General features: G+C 48.1%; 1 protein-coding gene across 1 annotated transcript in view; it reads left to right on the top strand.

Moving 5' to 3' along the window:
• The window catches only part of QSOX1 (quiescin sulfhydryl oxidase 1), a 102,343-nt gene extending 80,059 nt beyond the window's left edge, over positions 1–22,284 (top strand). The window contains exons 7-12 of the mRNA XM_056844694.1: positions 4,018–4,155; positions 8,013–8,142; positions 11,917–12,033; positions 12,973–13,117; positions 14,896–15,072; positions 21,408–22,284. Of these exons, the coding sequence (XP_056700672.1) occupies positions 4,018–4,155; positions 8,013–8,142; positions 11,917–12,033; positions 12,973–13,117; positions 14,896–15,072; positions 21,408–22,258 (1,558 nt within the window). The 3' untranslated portion in view covers positions 22,259–22,284. The remainder of the gene's footprint in view (positions 1–4,017; positions 4,156–8,012; positions 8,143–11,916; positions 12,034–12,972; positions 13,118–14,895; positions 15,073–21,407) is intronic.
• Positions 22,285–25,044: the final 2,760 nt, after the last annotated feature.

Here is a 25,044-nt window from a genome sequence, read left to right as displayed (position 1 = left end):
CATACGTGACTGAGCGGCGTGGCAGGTCGCACAATTATTCTTAGCACAAGGCAGTTTTTGTTTCTCATACGTTCCCTATTCTCAGAAGGTCGGACCAGAACCAGTGGGTTGAAATTAAATCTAAAGAGTTTCCATCTAGACATTAAGAGGAATTTTCTAACCGTTAGAGCGCTTCCTCAGTGGAACAGGCTTCCTCGGGAGGTGGTGAGCTCTCCTTCCCTGGAGGTTTTTAAGAAGAGGTGGGATGGCCATCTGTCAGCAATGCTGATTCTATGACTTTTGGCAGATGATGAGAGGGAGGGCACCTTGGCCATCTTCTGGACATGGAGTGGGGGGTCACTGGGGGTGTAGGGGGGAGGTGGTTGTGGGTTTCCTGCATTGTGCAGGCGGTTGGACTAGATGACCCTGGTGGTCCCTTTCGTCTCTATGATTCCCATAATTTTAATAGCTGTTGCCTGCGGCTTAAGAAACCTTCCTTTCTGGGCTCGATGGCTGCTGTTTTACTTCTGTGAACCGCACACTGTTGCGCTTGACCTAGCCTGTAAGGCGGAGGCTTTCTTTTTCCAGAACTTCAAAACGATCAGGATAGCAAAATGAGGTCTTTGAAAACTGGCTAGCGGCCAGCCACGGTGCCTGATATCGCCGCTGCCGGCCCTGCCTTCACCCAGCTGCTCTGATCTTCTGCATGCTTTTTCTAATTGCGGAAAAGTTCATTAGGAGCCAGACAATGGCTGGTTCGGAGATGCTCGTGGAAAACAATGGCACCTGTGCTCAGGCCCTCTGGTGGTTTGCTGGGACTGAATGGCACATGAAATAACAACCAGATGGTGTCTCTGTCTTTCTCTCTTCTTCCCCCCCTTCCTTCCCAATTCTTATCGGATGATTGATGTCCACCTGGCAGTGCGGGCGCTCACGTGGCTGGCAAAGGAGCACACTGGCACCGTGGTTTCCTTAGGGAGGGGGCTCAGGGGGGCGCTGGCTCCCTTTGCTCCCACCCAAAAGGGTCAGGTGCCCACTCCCCTCTTGTTGGCAGCCGACGGCTCCTAATCAGCGTGAGGGGAATTTGCAAACCCTCCATCCACAACCTGGTTAGGGGGACCTGAAAGCGAGCCGTGCCGAAGGGGTGTCAGACCCCTGCTCCGGTGCCAGCTCCACCCACCAGGAGCGCCGCTGTTTCCCCTCACTGCCAGAGTTGTTGGAGGAGAAAATTGTTTGCGACGCCACCAGTCTCCTCGCCATCTGCTTGCAAAGGCATCGAGATGAGAAGAGCAGAGCGTCGACTGATTGTGCCTGGCTGAAGCTCCCTTGGGGGTGCCAGGGTGGGGGGCACTCTGTTGCCAGTCTCACGGCTTCTCGTGGCAGCTAGCAGCTTTTGTTTGGTTTTTGCACAGTCTCGAGTCGCAGGCGGAAGTCCACTTATCCTGCTGTGACATTCCAAGTTTCCTGCTGACGTCTTGAGCCATTTTTTGCCTGAGGGTGTAAAAAGGAGTGGGGGGCGGAGCTTGTTGCCCATGGGATCCCGATGTATTGGTTGAGATTGGATTCAAAGGGAAGTAGGCATGGTAACACAGTGGTACAGTAGAAGCTCAGGAGGAGGAAAAGTGTGGTGTAGTGGTTAAGAGCGGTGGTTTGGAGCGGTGGACTCTGATCTGGAAAACTGGGTTTGATTCCCCACTCTTACACGTGAGTGGCAGACGCTAATCTGGTGAACCCGGTTGGTTTCCCCATTCCTCCACATGAAGCCAGCTGGGTGACCTTGGGCCAGTCATGCTCTCTCAGCCTCACCTACCTCACAGAGTGTCTGTTGTGTGGAGGGGAAGGGAAGGTGATTGTAAGCTGGTTTGATTCCATGCCCTAAGTGGTAGAGAAAGTCGGCATATAAAAGCCAACTCTTCTTCTCCTTCTCCTCCTTCTCCTTCTCCTCCTCCCCCAATGAGGACCCCAAGTGGCTTACATCGTTCTCTTCTCCTCCCTTTTGTCCTCACAACAACCCTGTGGGGTAGGTTAGGCATATCGTGTGTCGGTGTCTGAAAGTCACCCGGCGAGCTTTCGTGGTGGGGGAGATTCGAACCTGGGTCTCCCAGGGCACAGTCTGACAGTCCAGTCGCTACGCCACGCTAGCAGTTGAGTCCAGCCAGCAACATCCCTTATTTATTTTTTATTTTATGTATTTCATTCAATTTTTCTATCCAACCCTTTCCTGACCGAGGTCGGGCTCGGGGCAGCTTTGTAGCAACTCGCTTCTTCTCCCCTTCAAGGGCAGCTCATCATTTCCCAGCCATAATCTGCTGGCCTCTCACCCACCCGCCACTCTGACCTGCCATTTGCTTTTCTGTGGTAGCTGCGGGGGCGTACTGCGCACCCAGGGATTCTGGAGGCTGATACAAGTGCTACAGGTTACGTCACTTACGAGCATCCGATTTGTAAGAGAGGAATAAAGACGAGGTTTTTTGGGGTTTTTTTGCCCTTGTCTTGTGCCATGGGGGGGGGGGGGCGTGGATCTGCATGAAAGAATTCCAGCTTGCGCCTGCAAAATGAATTATGCAGCAAGGCAGTGAAAGCATGCAAATTACTAGCTTTACATAAATTTGTTTAGGTTTGCGCTTTTTTTCTTTTTCTCGGCTTTTTTCTGAGTGGCGGGTTTTGAGGTTTTGGATAATTTAGAAAGTTTTGGCAAATGGTACTGTGGAGAAATGCGAGGCATGCATGCCCTGAGTATCGCAATATAGAACTCTCAGAATATTATGGGCGGCGGGGGGGGGGGTTTGTTGACAGGCAAGTCTCTTTCCTCTGAACCATGAGATATTGGGTGCTGTTTTCCAGCATACTTCAACGAGAACTAAAATGTCTGCTTTAAAAAAAATGATTTCTCTGTCGTGTTTGTATCCCACCCTTCTATCATTTCTGGTAACTGAAGGGGCTGCATGGTGTAGGATGAAATGGTCCCATGTCTCTCCTCATATTTTACTTTCCATGCAGGAAGAGGAGAAAACTGAGAGGGGATATGATAACCACCTTCAAGTACTTGAAGGGCTGTCATATAGAGGAGGGTGCCGAGTTGTTTTCTGTTGCCCCAGAAGGTCGAACCAGAACCAACGGGTTGAAATTAAATCAAAAAGAGTTTCCGTCTAGACATTAGGAAGAATTTTCTCTCAGTTAGAACGGTTCCTCAGTGGAACAGACTTCCTTGAGAGGTGGTAAGCGCTCCTTCCCTGGAGGTTTTTAAGCAGAGGCTAGATGGCCATCTGTCAGCAATGCTGATTCTATGACCTTAGGCAGATCATGAGAGGGAGGGCATCTTGGGCATCTTCTGGGCATGGAGTAGGGGTCACTGGGTGTGTGTGTGGGGGGGGAGGTAGCTGTGAATTTCTGGCATTGTGCAGGGGGTTGGACTAGATGACCCTGGTGCTCTCTTCCAATTCTATGATTCTATGAATGGTAATTCAAGGGGCTACATGGTGTAGGATGAAATGCTACCATGTCTCTCCTCATATTTTACTTTCCATGCAGAAATGGTGATTCAAGGGATTACATGGTGTAGGATAAAATGGTTCCATGTTTTCCCACAAAATTTCCTCCCTAACCTTTCTGTCCCACTTGTGGTGTTAGACTTGTGAAAACAGTGGCAGGCAGAATGACATTCTTCAGCCCCTTTCCCTTGGGCTGCTTTTGATTCCTTCTGTGAAAAATCCTGCCAGCTGCCATGGGCTCCCTCGACTTTTCTACACTCCGGCTCCCTCGACTTTTCTACACTCTCCCTCCCAACACCTTGGTGTCTTTTTGTCATTTGTAGCTGGGCAAGCCTTGGTCTTCCCTGGAGTCAAGACTGGGTTAAGACTCCCCTCCTCTGAGCTGCCCTGCCCCTCCTTGCCCTTGTATCAGTTGCTTTGTTGGAGTGTTCATAGGTCCTTGCCACATTGAACGTATGTGCAATGTTTGCTATGTCGACAAATTAAAGGTAATAGATACTTTGAAAATGGTTCCATGCCTTTCCTCATATTTTAACTTTCCATGCAGGAATGGTGATTCAAGATCACTTTACACAAGCTTCTTGCGAAGGCTACCCGGGGTCATCCAAGGGATCTTCCCTGACCACACTGTGCGGCCAACTGCACCACCAAAGACCACCCCTGCCCCCTGGAAGGTGGTGGACAGGTGAGAGCCATCTTTGCTGCTCCCCTTCCTTCTGCTTCTCAGCTGGTTGCTTAGACATTCTCACAGCAGCAGCAGCAGCGGATTGGCCAGTCGCATCAGCTGGTGTCCATAAGCGGCTGGTCTGGCACAACTGTGTGAACAGAAGGGTTAAGAAGACCCTTATCAGGTTCAACCCACACCCAGGCATCCAGCAGGCGGGAGAGCTCAGAGGGGGTCATCAAGTTGCCTAAGATCAACCCTTTGTGTGGCAGTAGTTGAATAAGAGAATCAAATGAAAGATGTATGGGGGATAAGGGGCTCTTGGCAAATGGGGAGGAGCCGCATCTCAGTGGAAGAGCATCAGCTCGGCATGCAGAAGGCCCCAGGTTCAGTCCCCGGCAGCTTCAGGTAAAAATGATGAAGTGATGGGAAAGATCCTGGCTCAGTTTTGTAAAGCAAACTAAAGAGAAAAAGGTTGGGGAGACATGTCAAGACCAGGATTCACTGCCTTCCGTTCTGTAGTTTTCTCCTACCCTTTTAGCTCCCTTCATATTATCTTTCCATGGACGACCCGGCTGAAGGGTCTTCAAGTCTGTGTTCTTCCTACCACATCATTCTCTTCCAAATTGTTTCCGGCCAGCTCTGAGGGAGTTTGCTTCCCTTCCTCAGAATTGTCAAAACAGCTGGCCTGTGGGAACACAACAAGATGGAGATTGGTTCAGCGGTAGGCATTGGCGGGAGTCGGTCGGGTCCTGGCTGGTCCTTGCCCGCCTCTTGTGGTGGACTTTGCATGGGGTCAGATCCAGTTTTGGGGGAAAGCTGCCCTGTGTTCCCCGTTTTCCCCACTCTGGGGATCCCAGTAAGGGATTTTAGGGGAGGCTTGGATTGGGACATGCCCAGCTCGGGGGCTGTTGGGGTGGCCTCCCGCCTAGTGGGTCCTGCATTCTGCCACCCCAGGCTACTTCCCAGCAGGTGGTCTGGAAGTGGGAGCTGCATTAGTCAGCAGGCGGGTTGACCGATGCCCTGAATCCAGCCCCTATGCTATGTCAATGCCCTTATGCTGTAATAAATAAAAATTGCAGCCGGGGTCATCCTAGCAAACGGGTCGTTTCTGGACACTGCATGCTGGTGGTTGGCTGGGCAGCGGTTTATGTTTTTATGTAGCCAGCTCCGGTCACTGAGCCAGCGTGGTGTGGTGGTTAAGAGCGGTGGTTTGGAGCGGTGGAGTCTGATTTGGTGAACCGGGTGTGATCCCCCACTCTTCCCCATGAGTGGCGGAGGCTAATCTGGTGAACTGGATTTGTTTCCCCACTCCTATACACGAAGCCAGCTGGGTGACCTTGGGCTAGTCACAGCTCTCTCAGCCCCACCCTACCTCACAGGGTGCCTGTTGTGGGGAGGGGAAGGGAAGGTGATTGTAAGCCAGTTTGAGTCTCCCTTAAGTGGTAGAGAAAGTCGGCATATAAAAACCAACTCTTCTTCACTTCCCAGTTAAGCGCTGGGCTGGCAAACACGAGCTCGTACATACCTGGAAGCTCCTGTTGTCAGCCTGCACTTGGGAGGAAAAAGGAGAAGAGTTGGTTTTTATATGCCGACTTTCTCTACTACTTAAAGCAGAATCAAACTGGCTTACAATCACCTTCCCTTCCCCTCCCCGCAACAGACACCCTGTGAGGTAGGTGGGGCTGAGAGAGCTGGGTGTAGCCCAAGGTCATCTAGCTGGCTCCATGTGTAGGAGTGGGGAAACAAATCCAGTTCACCAGATTAGCATCCACTGTTCATGTGGAGGAGTGGGGAATCAAACCCAGTTCTCCAGATCAGACTCCACTGCTCCAAACCACCGCTCTTAACCACTTCACCATGCTGGCTCTCCAAAAAGGGCGCTGGATGAGGCAGGGCTTGCCCAGCCAGCCCCAGCCCTCATGGAGGCTGTAGGGACTCAGCCGGGCCTTTCAGGCAGCGGTGTGTAATGGCGGCTGGCAAAGGAGCTCGCTGGAGCATCAGCAGCTTGGCTGGTGATGGGAACTTTTCCTGCCCAGCTGCCCGCTCCCTCCAGGCCCACCCAGGTTTCAAACAGGCCAATCAGGCCCCTGGGTCCACAGGGGCAGGACCCAGCCGGCAGACGTGACCTGAGTTTTCACCCAGGTACTCCTGTCAGGTATTTAAGCAGCCCTCTCCCTGCTCGCCCTTTATTTGCTTCCAGACCGTCCCACCCTTCCTCCCTATGTTTTGGCTGTTGTTTATGTTTCGTTTGGGAAAGCTTTGCTAGCATTGCCCTGTGATGGCGATAATCCCTAGAGGCATGTCTCCCCATAACTGATATTCTTATTAATTTTGTTTATTTAGCAAGGCATTTCTATCCTTTTCTCTTCAAAGGGACCCAATGCAGCAGAAGCTTTCCAATGTGAACATAAGCAATATAATAAATTACATTCATACTAGGCAGGTCTTCTTTCACTGGGTTGGTTGTCATAGTCCCCAGGATGCAGGCCTTGGGCAAAGAGCTGAGAACCCTTTGGTCCATGCCCTTCCACTCATGCTCAAGGGCTCGTGCCTCTGGCCATGCCTAGATATATATTTCCTGGAGATAGGAAGGAAATGGACACTCAACTAGATGTCATACTGTGAATGAGATGTTCTTTAGCATTCCCTTGCTTTGCCCTGTTTTTATTCTGTCCAGTGGAGAGCCCCCCCCCTTCTTTTAGCAATGTAGAATATTTATTTGCTTTCTTACTTTATTTATATATTTACTCACTTTATTTATATCCCGCCTTTCTCCCCAATGGGGATCCAAAGCAGCTGACATCGTTCCCTCTCCTCCATTTTACCCTCACAACAACCCTGTGAGGTAAGTTGGGCTGAGTGTGTGTGACAGGCCCCAGGTCACCCAGTGCGCTTCCATGGCAGAGTGGATTTGGAGCTGGGTTTCCCAGATCCTAGTCTGACACTTCTAACCACTGCGCCCCACTGCCTCTTTGTTTGGTGAATCCCCATCCTGTAGGGGTTGTTATCTGTCAACCTGTGAACTTCCTTTTGCTTCTTTGATTCAGCTCACCTTGCATCATTGGAAAGGGACCCTTCTCTCTCTCCCATCATGTCTACAGTACTAAATCATTACAGGTTAGGCTATAATGCAGCTGAGAATGAACCTGATTTTTTTCTCCAAGGTGAAGTTGGATTTGCTGCTGGGTGTTCCTTGGCTTAAGAGAATTTTTTTTTTAAAAAATGTGGCAGCTAGGCCGTTATTCCAGAACATCACAGACCTTATAACGGATGCCCCATATTTCACATCACAACTGTTCTATTCAGTATCACAGGATAGATAACTCGGTTGTGCGATGATCGTAGTGTTGATTTTGTCCAAAAACTCAGGTGGCTACCAAACCACTGAGAAAAAAAGTGATGTATTCTCTTCCATGGGACACTTGGGAATTCTGAAACACCACAGAATGTGGCAGCTTAAAGACTGACATTGTGGCATAATCTTTCATGGGCTGCAGATCCTGGGCCAGATCGTTGGGCAGGGGTAAGTTCCCAACAACCTGTTCTGCAAACAATTACTCGCTAAGATACCAAAGAACTAATTTTTCCTTTTGGGGAATGAAGCAAGGGCTATAAATCCCTGGTCAGCAGTTCATTTTGCTAGAGATTTGTTTTGTGAACTAAAAGGCAATGGACCAAGGCCTCCATTCCGCTTCTCCACAATGGATTGCTGAGAGGTTTTGTGCCCCCTGCTGCTAGTAGTCACACCCCTCTTGCCTCCAAGAGGATGGGAGAAGAAGAAGGCATACCTCTGATCCTGCCGACATGTCTGCTGTGTTGGTCAAGCTTTCTCTTTTTTCCCCCTTTCCCACAATCTGCTCACTTTTCTGCCACAGGAAAAAGTTGTACATGGCTGACCTGGAGTCTGCAATCCTGTACACCCTAAGAATGGAGGCAGCACGATTCCTTTACCTCGACAGAGAGCGTCTCTCTGCGCTGAAGCAATATGTGGCCCTCTTGGTCAAGGTAAACTTTTGGAAGTCTTTAATCCTTCTGATCCTTCCCTGCCTGACACGGTCCCAACACTCCTCCCTTCCCCTCCATCTTAGCTTTGACCATCACGCATGGCTTGCTGCTGTTGTGCGTAGGGCATCTTCAGAGTACAAGAAATGGAAGAAGTTTTGAATGATTACTGGAGTAAGGGATGCTAGACCAAGCAGGGAGAGAAAGGGAAGGGCTGTGCGTCTCAGAACTCACCTGTGCTGCTTTTGTTTCTCCGGATCTAACCAGACAGAAGGGCAGCCATGAAGGAGCTAGAAAAGATTCTGAAGTGTAAGGATGTGTCACTGGCCACCAAGATCAAGTTAATTCATGCCATCGTATTCCCTATTACTATGTATGGGTGTGAGAGCTGGTCAATGAAGAAAGCTGACAGGAAGAAAGTAGATCCCTTTGAAATGTGGTGTTGGAGGAGAGTGTTACCGATACTGTGGACTGCCAAAAAAGAAAAGAAAAGTGGGTTATAGATCAAATCAAGCCTGAACTGACCCTAGAAGCTAAAATGACTAAACAGGCTATCGTATTTTGGTCACATTATGAGACGACAAGAGTCACTGGAAAAGACAGTCATGCTAGGAAAAGTTGAAGGCAGCAGGAAAAGTGGAAGACCCAACAGGAGATGGATGGACTCAATAAAGGAAGCCATAGCCTTCAATTTGCAAGATCTGAGCAAGGCTGTCAAAGATAGGACATTTTGGAGGACATTGATTCATAGGGTTGCCATGAGTCGGAAGTGACTTGATGGCACTTAACACACACACAACCAAACAATGTGCTGGGAGTTCAATGTACATGGACAGAGCTTTAAAAAACACTCACTGGGTATGCAAGGCCCCAATTCAGATTGGGACACGGCCCAAGGGGAGTGGAGGTGAACTTTCCCTGCTTATGCCTGTAAGCTGCACGTTGTCATGTCAAGCCCAATTAATGTGATCGGCGGGCCCTCTTTCCACCTGGTCTCCTGGACAAAGTTCAAGAGCGTCTCTTAGTATTTCTGGATTGAAATGAGAGAAATTAGGATAAGGTCAGTAGAGCCGACTAAATACATTCCCTTGTTCGTGTGCTGAAGCCCTTCACAGTCAAAAATTGAAAAGGGGGAAGTGGGTAACCAGCTCTATTCTGTTGAGTCAGCCTCATCAGAAGAAAACGGGACAGTAAGGAACAGGTGTGCTGCTTGTGTGACTGTATTGTACGCACACAGGTATAGTGAAATATGCAAATGGTGGGGACAGACAGCCATGGCGTGCAAGAGTGTGACATCTCTTTGCAATGCTCAAAGATTTGCAAAACATGTGCATTTTAAGTTTAAGCTTCACATAGCATTAGGCTGTGAGTTATGCATCTCCCTGCCTTTGGGCACCAGTGTTTATATTATTTTCACTCTCTGTGTGTTTGTACACAAGTATAATATACAATCTGCCAACTGAGAATACTTCATACATTGTAGGCTGGAGTCCATACTTATTTCACAATAAATAATCTTAAGGGCACCATAAGACTCCCTTTTCTGTTGTGGTGTTGTACACAGGACTGTCGCTTCAGAAAAGCATAACCTGTTTAGCAAAATACAGTTTTGTGGCCGGCTCAAAGTTGTGCTGTTGGGTTTAAGCCGCTAGATGGCAGAATGCAATTAGGATCCAACTCCTGAACTCTTTAATGTTACTCCCACCCAAACGTTGCTTTTCCTTCATTTATTTGCCTTTGGGGTTTGGCTGCCGTGCATTCCAAAGAAACCTTCAAGCTTTGGAGGGCCTGTAGCTGTGTGGCAGAGCACAGGCACTTTATGGATCCTAATACGTTCGCTCTCTGACATAACCACTTAAAAAGATCTTGTGTAGCTGGGCAGGGTGGGACGAGCAGGAGGCATATGCCGGAGTAGACAACACTAGGCTCATAGATTGCCATCCCCCAGTCTGATTTGGCATGTCGACTTCCAGTGTTGACTCACATCAATTCAATGTAAAATGTGAAAGAGAGCTTTGGACACAGTAGCTCTTGGATCTTTGTTTGTTTGTTTGTTTGTCTGTCTGTTTGTTTGTTTGTTTTACCCTCCATTGTGAACCCAAAGGGTGAAAACGCATGGTCGCTTTAGCCTCCTTTATTCCATGATTCTTCCAGGATTCAGCCAGGATCGAATGCACGTTTGGCGAAACGCATGCGGTCAATCCTGTCTGAAACAGAATAAAGGAGGCTAAAGCGACCATGCGTTTTCACCCTTTGGTTTATCTCCCCTCCCTCCATTTTATCCTTACAACAACAGCCCTGTCAGGTAGGCTGAGCTGAGAGAGAGAGAGAGAGAGAGAGAGAGAGAGAGTGACTGGCCCACGGTCACCCAGTAGTTTCATGTCAGAATGGAGGAATTGAACTTGGGTCTCCCAGATCCTAGCCCTGTTAACCCTGTACCACACTGATGCTCTTAGTATGCCTCTTTTAGGAAAGGCATTGGGGAAAAATTCATTTCCCTAACAGAAAAGCCAGCAATGGAAGTGAATGGCCCACCCTCCTATTGAGATTCGCTTGCTCTTGCTAATTGGGTAGCATAGCAGGTGTGTCCATTAATAACGGAGGGCTCTTAAACCTCTTTTCCTTTTATCCATCCTCCCAATCAATTTTCCTGTTTCTTCCTCTCCTGTCCTGCTCCCTTCAGCTTCCCCCTCCCCTGCCCAGCCTGTCATTTTCTCACTCGCCTGTCTCTTTTCCTACGCCACGTATTTCCCCTCCATCTCCATGTGTCGCTCTTTGGCCCCCTCTCCCTGGAGTGCTTGTGGTTTTAAAGTGCTGATGCTAATCGGATTTGAGTTGACTTATTGTCAAAGTAGCTTTACGTGTTCCTTGGAGACTATTTTGGAGTTACGACCAAGATTTGGATCTTGACTGTTGGCCCGTGGGGACTGTCTTGTTTGCTACGGCAGCATCTTGAATACAAATGGGAGGAGGGATAAAAGGGAAAAAAGGATCTCCCTGATTTAGCACGCAGCTGCGGAGATGAATTTGGACAGGAATGCCACACACAGCCCATTGGAAAAGCAATGGATGAGCTAGCTGGAAGGAAACAGGTAGCTTGCGTGGCTCCAGCATGCTTTTTTGGAACCCGGGTTTTAATTCTGACCCTGTCAGCAGGAGAGATGGCTCCTGGAGCAGAGTGGCAATTTGGCAGGCAGGTTGGAAGCTCCAGGGTGTCAGGGAGGTGACTTCCCATATGGATGAGAGCAATATAATAGGCTGGGCATGGCATTGGCCTTCAGTGATGACCTGATTCCCAGTACTTGGAGGATTCTGGTCTGTGGTGTAGACTTCCAGTGTGGTGTAGTGGTTATGAGCGGTGGACTTGAAGAATCAGACCGGCTTACAATCACCTTCCCTTCCTCTCCCCACAACAAACACCCTGTGAGGTAGGTGAAGCTGAGAGAGCTTGAAGAGAACCGTGACTAGCCCAAGGTCACCCAGCTGGCTTCATCTGCAGGAGTGGGGAAACCAACCCGGTTCACCAGATTAGCCTCCGCCACTCAAGTGGAGGAGTGGGGAATCAAACCCGGTTCTCCAAATCAGACTCCACTGCTCCAAACCACTGTTCTTAACCACTACACCACGCTGGCTCCCAAGACCCAAGGCCACCCAGCGAGCTTCCATGGCAGAGTGGGAGATCTCAACCTGGGTCTCCCGAATCATAGCCCAGTGCCCTAACCATACTGGCCCTTGCCACTAATCTTCTTGTTTTGTTTCTTTGCATCGTGACATCAGTATTTCCCTGGACGCCTCATAGTCATGAACTACCTTCGCAACCTGGACCACTGGCTGGGACCGAGGACAAACGTGTCGAAGAGCGAATGGGAGGAAGCTCTGAGGAACAAAGGAGAGGTACCCTGACTGAACAAGAAGCTCTGTCCCACCATAAAAGCAGGCATCTTTTCCTTCCCATTTTTCCTGTTCTTAGAATCATAAGAGTTGGAAGGGACCACCAGGGTCATCTAGTCCAACCCCCTGCCCAAGGCAGGAAATTCACAACTACCTACCCCCCACCCCACCCCCAGTGACCCCAACTACATGCCCAGAAGATGACCAAGATGCCCTCCCTCTCATCATCTGCTTAAGGTTATAGAAGTAGTTTTCCATTTCCAGGGAGTTCTTTCCACTCCTGTTAGTGTGCCAAAGGGATACCCTAAAGATCTCCTGTGGTGCGCCCCTGTGCAGTTCAGAGGATTGCAGAATACATTCAGGGATGTGCCATTAGTTATTGCGGGGATTCAAATCTGTTTGCTTCAATATTTTCTCATGTGAATTGAGAACACATCTATAGTATACCCAAGGAGATTTTGCTCGTGTAGTAATTACTTGAGGGATGACAATGTATTTGGAATAACGCATTCCAGATTACGATTAACAAATTTTCTTTTAAATGAGAACTAAAGCTAAAATACCAGTGGCATCTCACTTTCCATAGATTATAACTTGTTAAATGACAATTAGTGGATATTTAACACCATTCATTCCGTCACTCTCTTTTTTTGGGAGGGGAGGGGGATTGAGCATCCTGAAATAAACTGGGGAAAACTATTTTAAATCTCTTGAAGATTGTGACTAGCCTAGGTATTCTCTGTGACCCAGAGGCTTCTCTGCTTATTTAAAAGGGGAGTATTCCAAATTCAGACATGGAATTGATATTTAATTTAGTATTTCTGAATGGCATGAAAAGTGGGGAGTGTACCATTCACGGCAGAATGGATTTATTATGTAAAGAATAATGAATTTATTATATAAAGATGTTGCAGGACAGCTTTTCTCTGCCCTGTCTTGCAGCGTCCTTATGCCTGGCTTCCAGAGACCCCCAACTGGGTTGGCTGTCAAGGAAGCAGACCCGAGTTTCGAGGTTATCCGTGCTCGCTCTGGACTCTCTTCCACTTCCTCACAGTGCAGGAGGCCCTGCAGAGCTCCAGGTTTACCTGTAAGTAAAACACCTTCTTGGGTATTGATATATTGAAACACAAGATCACAACTGCTAGAGTATCGAACGTGGAATTCTGGATTAGCCATCACTGTTGCCCTATGTGTACTATTTTTGTGCGATCTTCCACTGGAATTTATTCATTTCAGTCTGTGCCTCTTCCTAATCCCATTTTGTTGATTTCAGTCTTGATTGGTGCTCTGATTCTTATTTGCTTTGCTTCACTTACCTGTTCGCGATTCACTTGTGCAAATATCCTGTACTGGCCTGAATCCCAGCCACTGTGCCAGCCTTGTCTTTTTATGATCAGAGAACACACGAAGCTGTCTGATATGGAGTCAGACCATTGGTCAGTACTGTCTACTCTGACTAGCAGTGAGTGTCTACCCCGGGGATTGAACCTGAGGCCTTCTGCGTGTAAAGCAGATACTGTGCCACTGAACCATGCCCTTTCCCCCAAATTTTGTGCATATTCAGTAGTGCTGTTTTGTCTCTGGAAGACAAGGATGGAGAGGATAGTTCAAAATCCTATGAATCTGTCAAGTGTCTTTGGCTATCCTTTTAATTTTCTCTGTCTCTTTTTTAGCACTCAGCGTGAGAGGTTTCTGAGGGGTTCACACACACACACACACACACACACACACACACACATATATATCTGTGTGCATGCGCGTACATATGTTTTAAGACCCTGACAGAAAAAAGCACATACATGCACATAAGAATTAACAAACTGTAGTAAAACCTATACCTTGAGGATGCTATAGCAGACATAAACATACTGGGTGCATTCTCATATACGTGCTCTAACAGCAGTAGCTTATATCAGCAGTAAAATATTTCTCTGCTGTACTATCCACCCTGCTAGCTCAGTTTATTCTCCAAGGACGACCAAAAGTGTGCCAAGGAGAAAATGGGGAGAAGAATGCGAAACAGCGGGTGGTAAAGCGGGGACTTAATTGCATGGGCCTCCTCCACAACCCCTCTCCCCATAGCTGCTGTTCTGCTTGATGTAGTGAATATTCGCCATAAACCCAGACCGGGGTGGGGGAAGCTTCAGCAGTCTTTCCCCTCTTGTTGCTTTTCCACTGCAAATAATGCCTTCTGCTCCGCCAGTTTGGCGACCTGGGTCTGGAGCCAAATGTCTACTTTGTCCTTGAGTTGGTTGTGTGCATATCGCAGAACTGTAAGGGTTTGGGGTACTGTGGAGTGGTGTAAGTTGCCCCTGTTAGAGTGTAGGTGCAAATCATATATTTCTTTAACTTTAACTAACCATTCCTCTATCTTTGGAGTCGTTTTTTGTTTCCAGTGTCAGGCAAAAGTCATTCTAGCAGCAGTTATCATGTGTAACCCCATAGATTGTTTATCTTTATTTAGGTTACGGGCTAAATTTAACAAGAGTTCCTCAGGTTTACATGGGATGTCAATCTCCATTCCAACAGATAGGTATTTCACTATTTCAGTCCAGAACGTTCTAGCTCTCTCACACTTCCACCACATAGATATGAAGTCTGCTTGTTTTTTATCGCAGTACCAACAACTATCGTTCGCTGATTTGTAGTTTTTACTTATTCTAATTGCAGTTAAATACCACATATATACCATCTTAATTAGATCCTAAAGCAGTTATATATGATGACTGCAGAGATAGCTGTGCTTTGGAGAGGAAAACAGAGTCTGCATTCACCCTGAACGAGGTAAAAATTGATATTTCCCCCTCACCTGTCGATCCTTCTCAGGTTAACCGGACTGGCTCTTCTTTTTGTTTTGGTCTCCAGCGCCATCAGAAGTCCTTTCAACAATGAGGAGATACGTCCATTACTTCTTTGGTTGCCGGGAGTGCGCGGATCATTTTGAAGGCATGGCTGCAGAATCAATGCACCGAGTGAAGAACAAAGATGGCGCGATTCTCTGGCTCTGGTCAAGGCATAACCGAGTTAATGCTCGTTTGGCAGGTAAGGGCCTTGCTACTGAGGTGCTCGTTGATTGCTGTCGTGGGGCACCCTGAGAGAGCGTTGGCTGTTGACAGGAATCGACAGACAGATACCTGTCATTTCCGTTAGTATCCTTTGGAAAGAATGTAGGATAATGTATAAAGCCTGTCTATAGCTTACCTTGATTCAAGGATCCCCAATCTTGTTGAGCCTGTGGGAACTTTTAGAATTTTAAGAACAGGCAGTGGCCACAAACTGTGCAAAACACAGAAATGTGATAAAGTTTTCCTGCCGGAGATCTCTGGATGTTCGTGGATATTATTCTGGCGCATTAACAAAACACCCACAGTTGCTTTGTAGAAGATGCTGAGCCCGTTTAAAGTCAGGGGATGGGTATCTTACCAGTATTGTATTCAAATTGGGCCTTGGAAGCTGATGACGGGATTAGGTTATCAAGGAAAGGCAAAAACCAATGGCTACCAAACTAACAACACCCAAAAAGCACTAACAAACTGTTTTCCAAAGTTCCCAGTGCATTTGTTTTCCTCCAGGCAAAGCTTTAAGAAAAACCTCTCTTTCATCTTACTCCAGAGTAGATGTGCTGCAGCAACAATCGTAAATTCCAGTCTAGGTTCCTGCAGGGAAATTTGGAAACCAGCTGATCTTATTTGGGGAAAGTGGCATATAAGTAAATAACAAACCTGTCTTGGCCCCACTACGTTTTGCTTTCTCTTCATTCTGGTGTGATCTGCAGATGCTGCCGCCCACCACCCTCCCTCATTCCAGTTGCAGTTGTGACTGGTCTAACCCACCCGTTTTCCTCAGTGAGGTGCTTTGTTGAACTGCCAACTGTGAAAGCGGACGACGGCCTCTTTGGCCCTGAGTAATGAGGTGGGGTGGGGAGAGAGAAGACAATACAATTGGGCTCTGAGATGCTCTGCTCTGGCTTGTTACTTTGCCATCAGCGAATGAAAGGAAAAGGCGTTTATTTCTAAATTAAAATCCTGTTCTGTGGAAGGAAACCACTCCGGTTTTCCTGAATCACCTGGCTTTGTTCCTTCTCTGATTCGGAAGGAGCACGGCATTCCGAATTTCTTGCTCTTGAACGGTCCGGTGTGCCAGTCTTGTGGGCACAGGAATTTGGAGAGAAACAGGAGGCAGCCCTACCCCTCCTCCTCCCACACTGGCCTCAGCGGACTTCCCTTTATTTCCTTCTTGTGGCAAAGGAGGAAGTTTGAGATGTAAGAGGGCAGGACAAGTGGGGGAGGGGGGGGCAACTGTTGGCCCCTTGACAATAGAAGTACACACAGCTGGTGGTGCCGGGCCAGAGAGGCAGCTACTAAATCTTCTCAGCCCGGGGTCTTCTAAAGGCTGACAGACACGTGCCCTGAGAGGACCCTCCTCCCAAGATGCCTCTCCAAATGCTCCTTTCTCCCCCTACCCCCCCCCACACACACACAGTCATGCACAGATGCCATCCATTGTTCCCCAGGCCTGTTGCCTCTGACATAGAGATGAGTTGGTGACTTCTGTTGACAGATGAGGAGAGGGGAGGGACTCGATTTTCCAAGTCCGGCAATCAAAAGAATTGTTTCCTTTTTTGTCCCCTCTTCCCTTACCCCTGGGACACAATTACCCCCCCCCCTTTTTGAGGCATAGACTTCAACACCAGTTAATGCAGCTTAAGGCTTTATTTATTTTACGTGTCTCCCGTCCCTGCTTATTCACTCAGGCCTGGAGTGGATAACGGCCACTTTCAACATATTAAATCCTCTTCAGAATTTCCTGAGAACGTGCAGAGGGTCCATTTCCGAAACTGTCAGCAGTTGCGAAGGAATGCAGACAGTCCCTTGCCGCACATTGGTCCGCAAATACAAAAGCAGGTGAATGGGGATGGCAGAGAACCATTTGATGGTCATGGCTGTTCCCCACTGCCGTGACGCCCTCATTTCAGGCGTTGCTGGACCGTCAACATTCCCTAATGATTGCCGCTAGATCTCACGTCACAGGGGATTACAGGAACCCATGAACGTATGAGTTAATGCATTTAGAAAAAAAATATACAACCTGACACTTCCTGTCTAATCTTCCCTGTGATTTAGGGGAAGTGAGGTGGCTGCGAAGTGGATTCCCAAGTATGCTTTTCTGGCCAGCCTTTTAACCTGCGCTTGCTCTCCTAACCGAGCCTGAGGCCGGCCTGGTGTAATTGGATATCCCCCCAAGGCTGTCTGAATATCAGGCCCTTCGGGCAAGCGGGAGCTGGTCCTTGCGAGCCTGCCAGCGGTATCCAGCTAAAGGTTGCTGGAAATAACACGTTGGCCTCAATGAACCTTGAGCCTAATTGAGCGAGACGGATTTTTGTGTAACTGGAATGAGGGGCCCTTTTGTGTAGCTTGGCAGGAGGGGATGTCCAGCTTGTGTTCATGCATTGAATCCTAGCCATTGTGCTTTCATTTCCCATGTAATTTTATTTGTGTTTTCCTTTCCAACTGGTTTAAACAGAACTGAGTGGAAACTCCATCCCCCCCTCTTTGCGGTCAAAGCCTAGCAACTTCTGATTTGATTTAAAACGTTGGCTGTCGTTCTTTGGTCCTCAGAGCCGTGTAGGCTGGCTTTTTCACATGGGAGGCTCTGGTTCAAAATCCGTGTGCCCAGTCCTGACACTGGCTGTAGGGTATTCGGCAAGCCGGCATCTCTCGGCCTGCAACAATGAATGAGGCAAAGCGTTTTAATTCATTCATTCAAACCTTTATTGGCATAAAACTTTTAAGTACATCAATCAGTCATTAAAATGCAGTATATAAATGATAAAATATCAATAAATAGTTAAAATCTGTAACTCTTAAAGTGCTGTGTACTTTCAATAGTACTTAGCTCTGTGGAGGAGCTTGGCTCAACGCTCCTAGGGAGGTTTCCAGGAATCTTGCTATTGTTGCAGGCTGTCAGAGCTATATGCTCGTCCCTGTCCCTTAATAGGTAGCGCGTTAAGCCCACATCTGTTTTTGCTACACTATCCTTGAGTAATGGTAGCAGAAATTTCTCCCGCGGGAGCGCATGCAAGTCACAGTGTAATAGGACATGGGCTACCAATTCAGGTTGTCTCTTTGAACAAACACAGATTCTCTCTTCACAAGGAGTTTTAGTGTATCTGCCTCTCGTCACAGCTGTCGGGAGTAGGTTTAAGCGAGCCAGCATGAACTGGCGTCTTAGCATTGGAGAAGTCAAATTTGAGAAATAGTCTGGTAGCTGGTCTCAAACCGGGTAAAGAGGCAGAGTTGTAAAAAGGATTATTTCCCAACCTGTGGGTCCCGACCCAAAAGTAGAGCATTGAAGCCTATGGAAGCGGCTCAGAGATTTTTTGGTGTTTTATTGGTTTGTTTGCACTGTGTGTTTTGTTTGTTTGTTTTAAGTGGGTGGGTCACCATACCAAGTCAACTTGGTCTTGGGGGGCCGCCATATCAAAAAAGCTGGGAATCCCTGCTGTAAAGAATGCTGCATACTGGAAAGAGCTATTGGGACATTTCCGCTGGGGAAATCTGTTTGTTTTTAGTTAAGAAGTTGCAAAGCTTGCAGTGCTATTAAACGGTGAAATCCAAACCCCAAAGCCATGTGATGCCTTTCATTAAGAGCAGCCGAAGTCGCACAATGCATAATAATAATAATTTTTAAAACTTACCAAAATATATTACTTGACTTATGATTTTGAATTTTGTATGGCCCATCATAGCTACCCAGGTTTAAAAAAGCACATTTGTTTGTTTTTTTAATGTTCTATGAAACTATTTTGAGCATGGCTTCATGGAGGGGCGATGTCAGTATTGTAAAACTTCAATATGAGAGCCACCATGATGTAGTGGTTAAAAAGAAGAGTTGGTTTTTATATGCCGACTTTCTCTACCACTTAAGGGAGAATCAAACTGGCTTACCATCACCTTCCCTTCCCCTCCCCCACAACAGACATCCTGTGAGGTAGGTGAGGCTGAGAGAGTGTGACTAGCCCAAGGTTACCCAGCTGGCTTCATGTGGAGGAGTGGGGAAACAAATCTGGTTCACCAGATTAGCCTCCGCTGCTTACTGTAGTCTGGAGAACCGGGTTTGACTCCCCGCTCCTCCGCATGAGCAGCAGACTCTAATCTGGTGACCTCGGTTTGTTTCCCCACTCCTCCACATGAAGCCTACTTGGAGACCTTGGAGTTCTCTCAGAACTCTCTCAGCCCACGCAGAGGCAGGCAGTGGCAAACCACCTCTGAACATCTCTTGCCTTGAAAACCCTGTGGGGTCGTCATAGGACAGCTGTGATGACAACACACACACACAACTTCAAAATTTAGGCCCTTGATGGACAGTTAAAGAAAGAAGCAAAAATATCCCATTAGTATTTCAGTCAATATTGCCAGATTGCCCTCTGTGGACTGCCATTTTAGCGCCCAAGAATAGGGACATCTGCCACCAGGTGAGACCTGGGGATTCCCCAGAATTACAGCTCATCTCCAGACTACAGAGATCAGTTCCTCTGGAGAAAATGGATGCTTTGGAGGGTGGACTCTATGGCACTGTATCTGAGTGAGGTACGTCCTCCCCAGGTGCCATTCCCAAATCTTCAGGCGTTTCCAAATTTGAATCGGGTAACCCTATCCCCCTATCCCCCGCCAGTGGCCAGGGGTGACCTGGCAACCCTACATGAGAATGACTGGGCAATTGTAAGCTGGGAATAATTATGTAAGTTATGTAAGAGAGAGAGAGTGAGTGAGTGAGTGTCTACCAAGCCCAATTCTTGCAACACTATGGTGTTTAACTGAAAGGGTACTTTGAACACAGGGAAATTTATTTTTTAACATTCAGCCTAATAAAGAATTCTGGGGAACTTGAAAGTTTGTGTACACAGCTGTGTTTCATGAGCCTGATTTGTAAGCCATTTCCCTCCCTCCAGATACACCACTGTTGAACCATATTTGTTCATTTATTTACATGAAGATTTGCCGCCATTCCACCTGAACATTTAAAAGAAGAAGAGTTGCTTTTCGTACCCCGATTTTCTCTACCTTCAATGAGTCTCAACCCGGCTTACCATCATCTTATTTTCCTCTCCCCACAACAGACACCTTGTGAGGTAGGTGGGGCTGAGAGAGTTCGGAGAAATCTGTGACTGGCCCAAGGTCACCCAGCCGGCTTCATGTGTGGGAGTGGAGAAATCAACCCGGTTCACCAGATTACAGTCCGCAGCTCATGTGGAGCAGTGGGGAATCAAATCTGGTTCTCCAAATTAGAGTCCACCGCTCTTAACCACTACATCACGCTTTTGTGTGTGTGTGTGTGTTTGGTGCAGTGGTGCACAGGACATACAGTTGTCATGTGGCTCTTTTGGTTGATGGTAATTGCAGATGTTGTTCTCCACGAGCCATGGAGTGAGTACCACTGACCTAGGCCCTGATCCAACTTGAGTTGTGTGCACCAGGTCTTGCATAGCAGTTAGTAACCCTAACGGCCATCAGCATTCTAACTCGTAGCAAAAGATGCATCCAGCCCGCTGAGGGGGAAAAGATGAGCATCTCTATGTCTCCCTCTGTGTTAGATGCCTGTACATTAGTTTTCTTCCACACACAGATCTCCCTTGCTGGGTTGGGGCAATAACTTGTAGGAAGATGTTTACATGATAAGTGGTGTAGTGGTTAAGAATGGTGGTTTGGAGCATGGACTCTGGAGATACGGGTTTGATTCCTGACTCCTCCACATGAAGCCAGCTGGGTGATCTTGAGCTAGTCACAGCTTTCTCAGCCCCACCTGCCTCACAGGGTGTCTGTTGTGGGGAGGGGAAGGGAAGGTGACTGTAAGCTAGTTTGTTACTTAAGTGGTAGAGAAAGTCAGCATATAAAAACCAACTCTTCTCCTTCCTCTTCTTCTTCTTAATCAGGTCTGTAAGGCTGCATCTACTTGGGTGGCAGCTGCAGCAAGAGGGGCAGGAACAGTGCCTACACACCACTGACTGCCACCACAGACCCCCTACCTCAGCCCTTCCCTTTTCTCTGCCTGTACAAAAGTCCCAGATGCATTATATCTTACCTATAATACTACAGCATGGCTTAGCTAGGAAATGAAAAAAGGGCTAAAAAGAGGGGAATGGTGCCCTGCAGCCATTTTGAAAAATGGTGCCCAACTCTGCCCCCTTCACTGTAGAGTTAGATACCGCCTTCATTTCCCCCTTGAAACCAGAGCAAATTGAGTTTTTAATTTCTCCAGATAATAAAAGGAGGGGAATGAGAGCCAGCTATCTTCTTGCCCAGGTTGTCCATTGTCCACACAAAACACTGCTTCAGGACATCCTTTCATCACATTTCACTTTGATTTTCCTTATTCAGGTACCAAAAGTGACGACCCCAAATTTCCCAAGATCCAGTGGCCTTCCCAAGCTTTGTGTTGGTCGTGCCAGTTAATCATCAATGGGAGACGCATGTGGGACGAGAGAGCTGTCTTGAGGTTCTTCAAGTCTCACTTCTCACGGAGCAACATCTACATGGATTACATGAACTTCGAGAGGGGGCGTCCCGGGAGACACGGCCGAGATGTTGAGGAGCGCGACCTCAAAGCAGAGGGAAACCTGGAGGAAGGAGGAGGGGAGGATGGCCAAGGAGCTGAAGAGGAGTTTGAGGAAGACTCCAAGCGGACTGACGGGCCGGAGCAAGGGAGGGAGGAGAAGAAGAGATCCGGCTTGGACCGGTTAGGGGCTTCCGAGCCACGCAAGCCGAGCATTATCAAGATTGGCAAGAGCGCAAAGGTGAAAGAGCTGGAGGATGATATCGTCGATCTGGATTCTTTCAGTGAGCAGCATTACAAGAGCAAGGCCTTGAAAGCGGCCGCCCAGGCCAACGACGGACACAGGCGGAGTAGGAGGGACACAGGGCTGGTGCTGATGGAAGAAGACAACCGCCGGTCTTTTGATTACGACGCAGTCTGGGGACGCCTGAAACGCAAGGGCCTGGGAGGCCAGCACATCATGGATGCCTTCGAGGAGGAAGCAGGCAAGGAGGGCGAGACCTCCCTGAGGAGGAGCCAATGGTTCCGCTTGCTGGGAGTCGGCTTTTCCCGTCTGGATGTCACCTTGTGCATTGCTCTGTACCTCCTCTCCTCCATGTGTCTGTTGGGCATGTATACTTTCTTCCGCATGCGCATGAAGTACCGCAAGGGCCGCCCGGGCTTCCCGTTGGCCTGAAGGAGGATCAAGCCAGCTGCCGCCCACAAGGTGGGGCATGGAAGAGGGGTGACCTCCTGGTGTGGTGGATTCCCACCCACAATTCGTACTCTGGTTACAGAAATGAAGTCCAGCAACACCCATGCACCTCGGCAGTTGTGCAGGGGAGCTTGGTTGCGTTTGCCGCTTCTTGCTTTAAAACATGTAGACGTGGCAAGCAGGAGAGCGGATTGGGGGTTCCCACTTCTGTGTGCAAAATCAGTAATCCCGGATCCTTCACAATTGCACAGCGCCTGTGTGTTTTGCATTTGCCTGTATTTTCCAGAGCACTAATTGTTGGGTGAGAAGTCAACTTCGTTGTCAAAAGGGAGTGGGTTTCTGTTCCAGGCCCTTTTGGTTTTTTGAGGAGGGAGGTTCTTACTTGGGGTGGGGGGAGGTGTCTCCTTTGGGATAATTAGCCAGATTCATTCTGATCTCACTAGGCGTATGTAGCACAATCCTCCAGAGAATCAGAGCTCTTTGGTAGGTGTTCTACTATGGCCAGTTCGGAATATTCCTTGGGCAGAAAACTCTGTCATTTTTAAAAGCTGCTGTTTCCAGATTAGAGACTATTTAGTGTGGGACTTCGTGGGCATGAGGCTGAATTTTTATATCAAGGTTATCCCTGACCCCTTTTCTATCTTGGAAGAATCCCAGTTTAGCCAATCCCAAATAGTGAAACAGAAGCACAGTCTCAATTGGTCAGTCGGGGAGATCCCTCGACATGGGTTTTATTAAATGAAACTGCATTCAAAAGCTGCTGAGCCATCGTGAAACTGTATTAAAGGAAGCCAGCATGTGAGAGGTGCCGAGCTTCTGGCTAATCTCTCTCTTTCCAACACATAACAGAACTCTCCCCCCCCCCCCCACTGGCTGTAATTTTGGTAAGAAAGCACAAGGGGCCTTTCACATAGGTGTCACAGATGCACAGACGGTGCAGGTTTGTGGAATCCCTCTGCAGATAGCTGTAGCATTTCTCCAGGTTTCCATTCCTCACCCACCTCTCTTATATTGCCCTCTTTCCTGCCTTTTCGCTTCTGCTGCCAACCTAAACTGTTCCCTCCCTCCCTTGACCATTCTCAAGCTAGCTCGCCTGCCCATTTACTTCTTGCCCTGGCCCTTGACCCATAGATCTTCATGCTTATATCCCTACTGCAATCCTCTGGTCTCCTAGAATTCCATCATGTCGGTGGGACAGAAAAGAAGGGAACCAGGGCAAAGGTGGCCGGGTGGGGAATGTCCTCTTTGGACAGTAATTCTTGGAATGGAGACTCGATCATCTGGTCCTAATGCACAGGTTAGTTATCCCTGTGGAGAATAACTCTTTGTGTGTACGTATGCAACAGAAGAGAGCCAGCGTGGTGACGTGGTTAAGATGTCAGACTAGGACCTGGGAAACCCAGGTTCAAATCCTCACTCATGCCATGGACGCTTGCAGGGTGGCCTTGGGCCAGTCACACACTCTCAGCCCTGACCCTGGCTAGTATTTGGATGGGAAACCTCCAAGTAATACCAGGGTCGTGACGTGGAGGCAGGCAACGGCAAACCACCTCTGAACATTTCTTGCCTTGAAAACAGTACAGGGATGCCATAAGTCAGCTGTGACTTGACGGCAACAACAACAAAAAGTAACAAAAGCAGTACTTGGGATTTTCGAAGGGTTCTGATTGGACAGAATAACCAAAGGTAGTAGAGGACCCCTAAGACCCCTGCCGGCTCATGCTTCTTCCCTTTCTGGGTGGAGAGGATAAAACAGAGAGGTCTTAAGAATGGAATAGAATGGCCACCAGCCAACTAAATTAACAGTGATAGTGGAACCTCACATACTAAAGTAAGGAGTGAGCCAGGCTGGTTCTCTCTGCTATGAAGGTCAGGTAGGGTTAGCAGGGAGCAGGGAGCGAAAGCCAGCATGGTGTAGAGATTAGACTGTCAATCTACAATCAAATCCTCATTCGGATACAAACCTACCTATGCAACTTAGGTTGAGAGGTAGTTACTGGCCCAGACTCACAAGATTGTTGCAAGGATAAAGTGGGGAAGGGGGGGGATCATGTATGCAGCTTTCAGTGCCATGGAAGAAGGCATGAAAACAGACTAAAACAGTCAGAAAGACAGGGATAGTATTAGAGCCAATGATACTAGAGCCTTTGTCCCTACAATAATCCGGCTTTTAAATAAGACATGGCAGACTTCCATTCATGGCAAAGAAGGACCTGCTATCATTAACCTGAAGAGACTGGCCATGTCCCTGATCAAGAAGGGTAAAAAATGGGGCAGTGTTTGGTGCGGGCAGATCTGGTAGAATTCACATTCCTCAAAGAACCACCATTTCCCCAGCTTTTCTTCTCCCTCACTCTTAACATCATACTGATACCCTCCCCTCCTTTGCCAACAAACATGCTCATTTTCACATAAGTGCCTTATATTCCGTCACTAGCCGACTTCAGACAACCACAGGCTCTCGTCTTTCAGTGTCTGCAACAAGGAGGTGATTAATACCGGCCTTACCTTACAAAGCTCTTCGTAAGGTAACACATGTGAAGCACTTTGGGGGACGCTTGGAAATCCATTATACAAGTGTGTATTAGTAACGACGGTATTAAGACCCTTGTATTTCTTTTTCTGGTTTCACGTTTAGAGACGTGTTCAGTGCTGAGAGAGGCCCTCCTGTTTGCCACATACTTGTAGCATCGGTCTCGCCTCTATTTTCCCCGCCCTCCGCACGATTCCACTCCTGGCTGTGGAGGTGGTGTTGGCAGTTCGCTGCA

The sequence above is a fragment of the Euleptes europaea genome, chromosome 2 (genome assembly GCF_029931775.1).
Source record: "Euleptes europaea isolate rEulEur1 chromosome 2, rEulEur1.hap1, whole genome shotgun sequence".
NCBI lineage: Eukaryota > Metazoa > Chordata > Lepidosauria > Squamata > Sphaerodactylidae > Euleptes > Euleptes europaea.
This window is presented reverse-complemented; position numbering and strand designations above follow the sequence as displayed.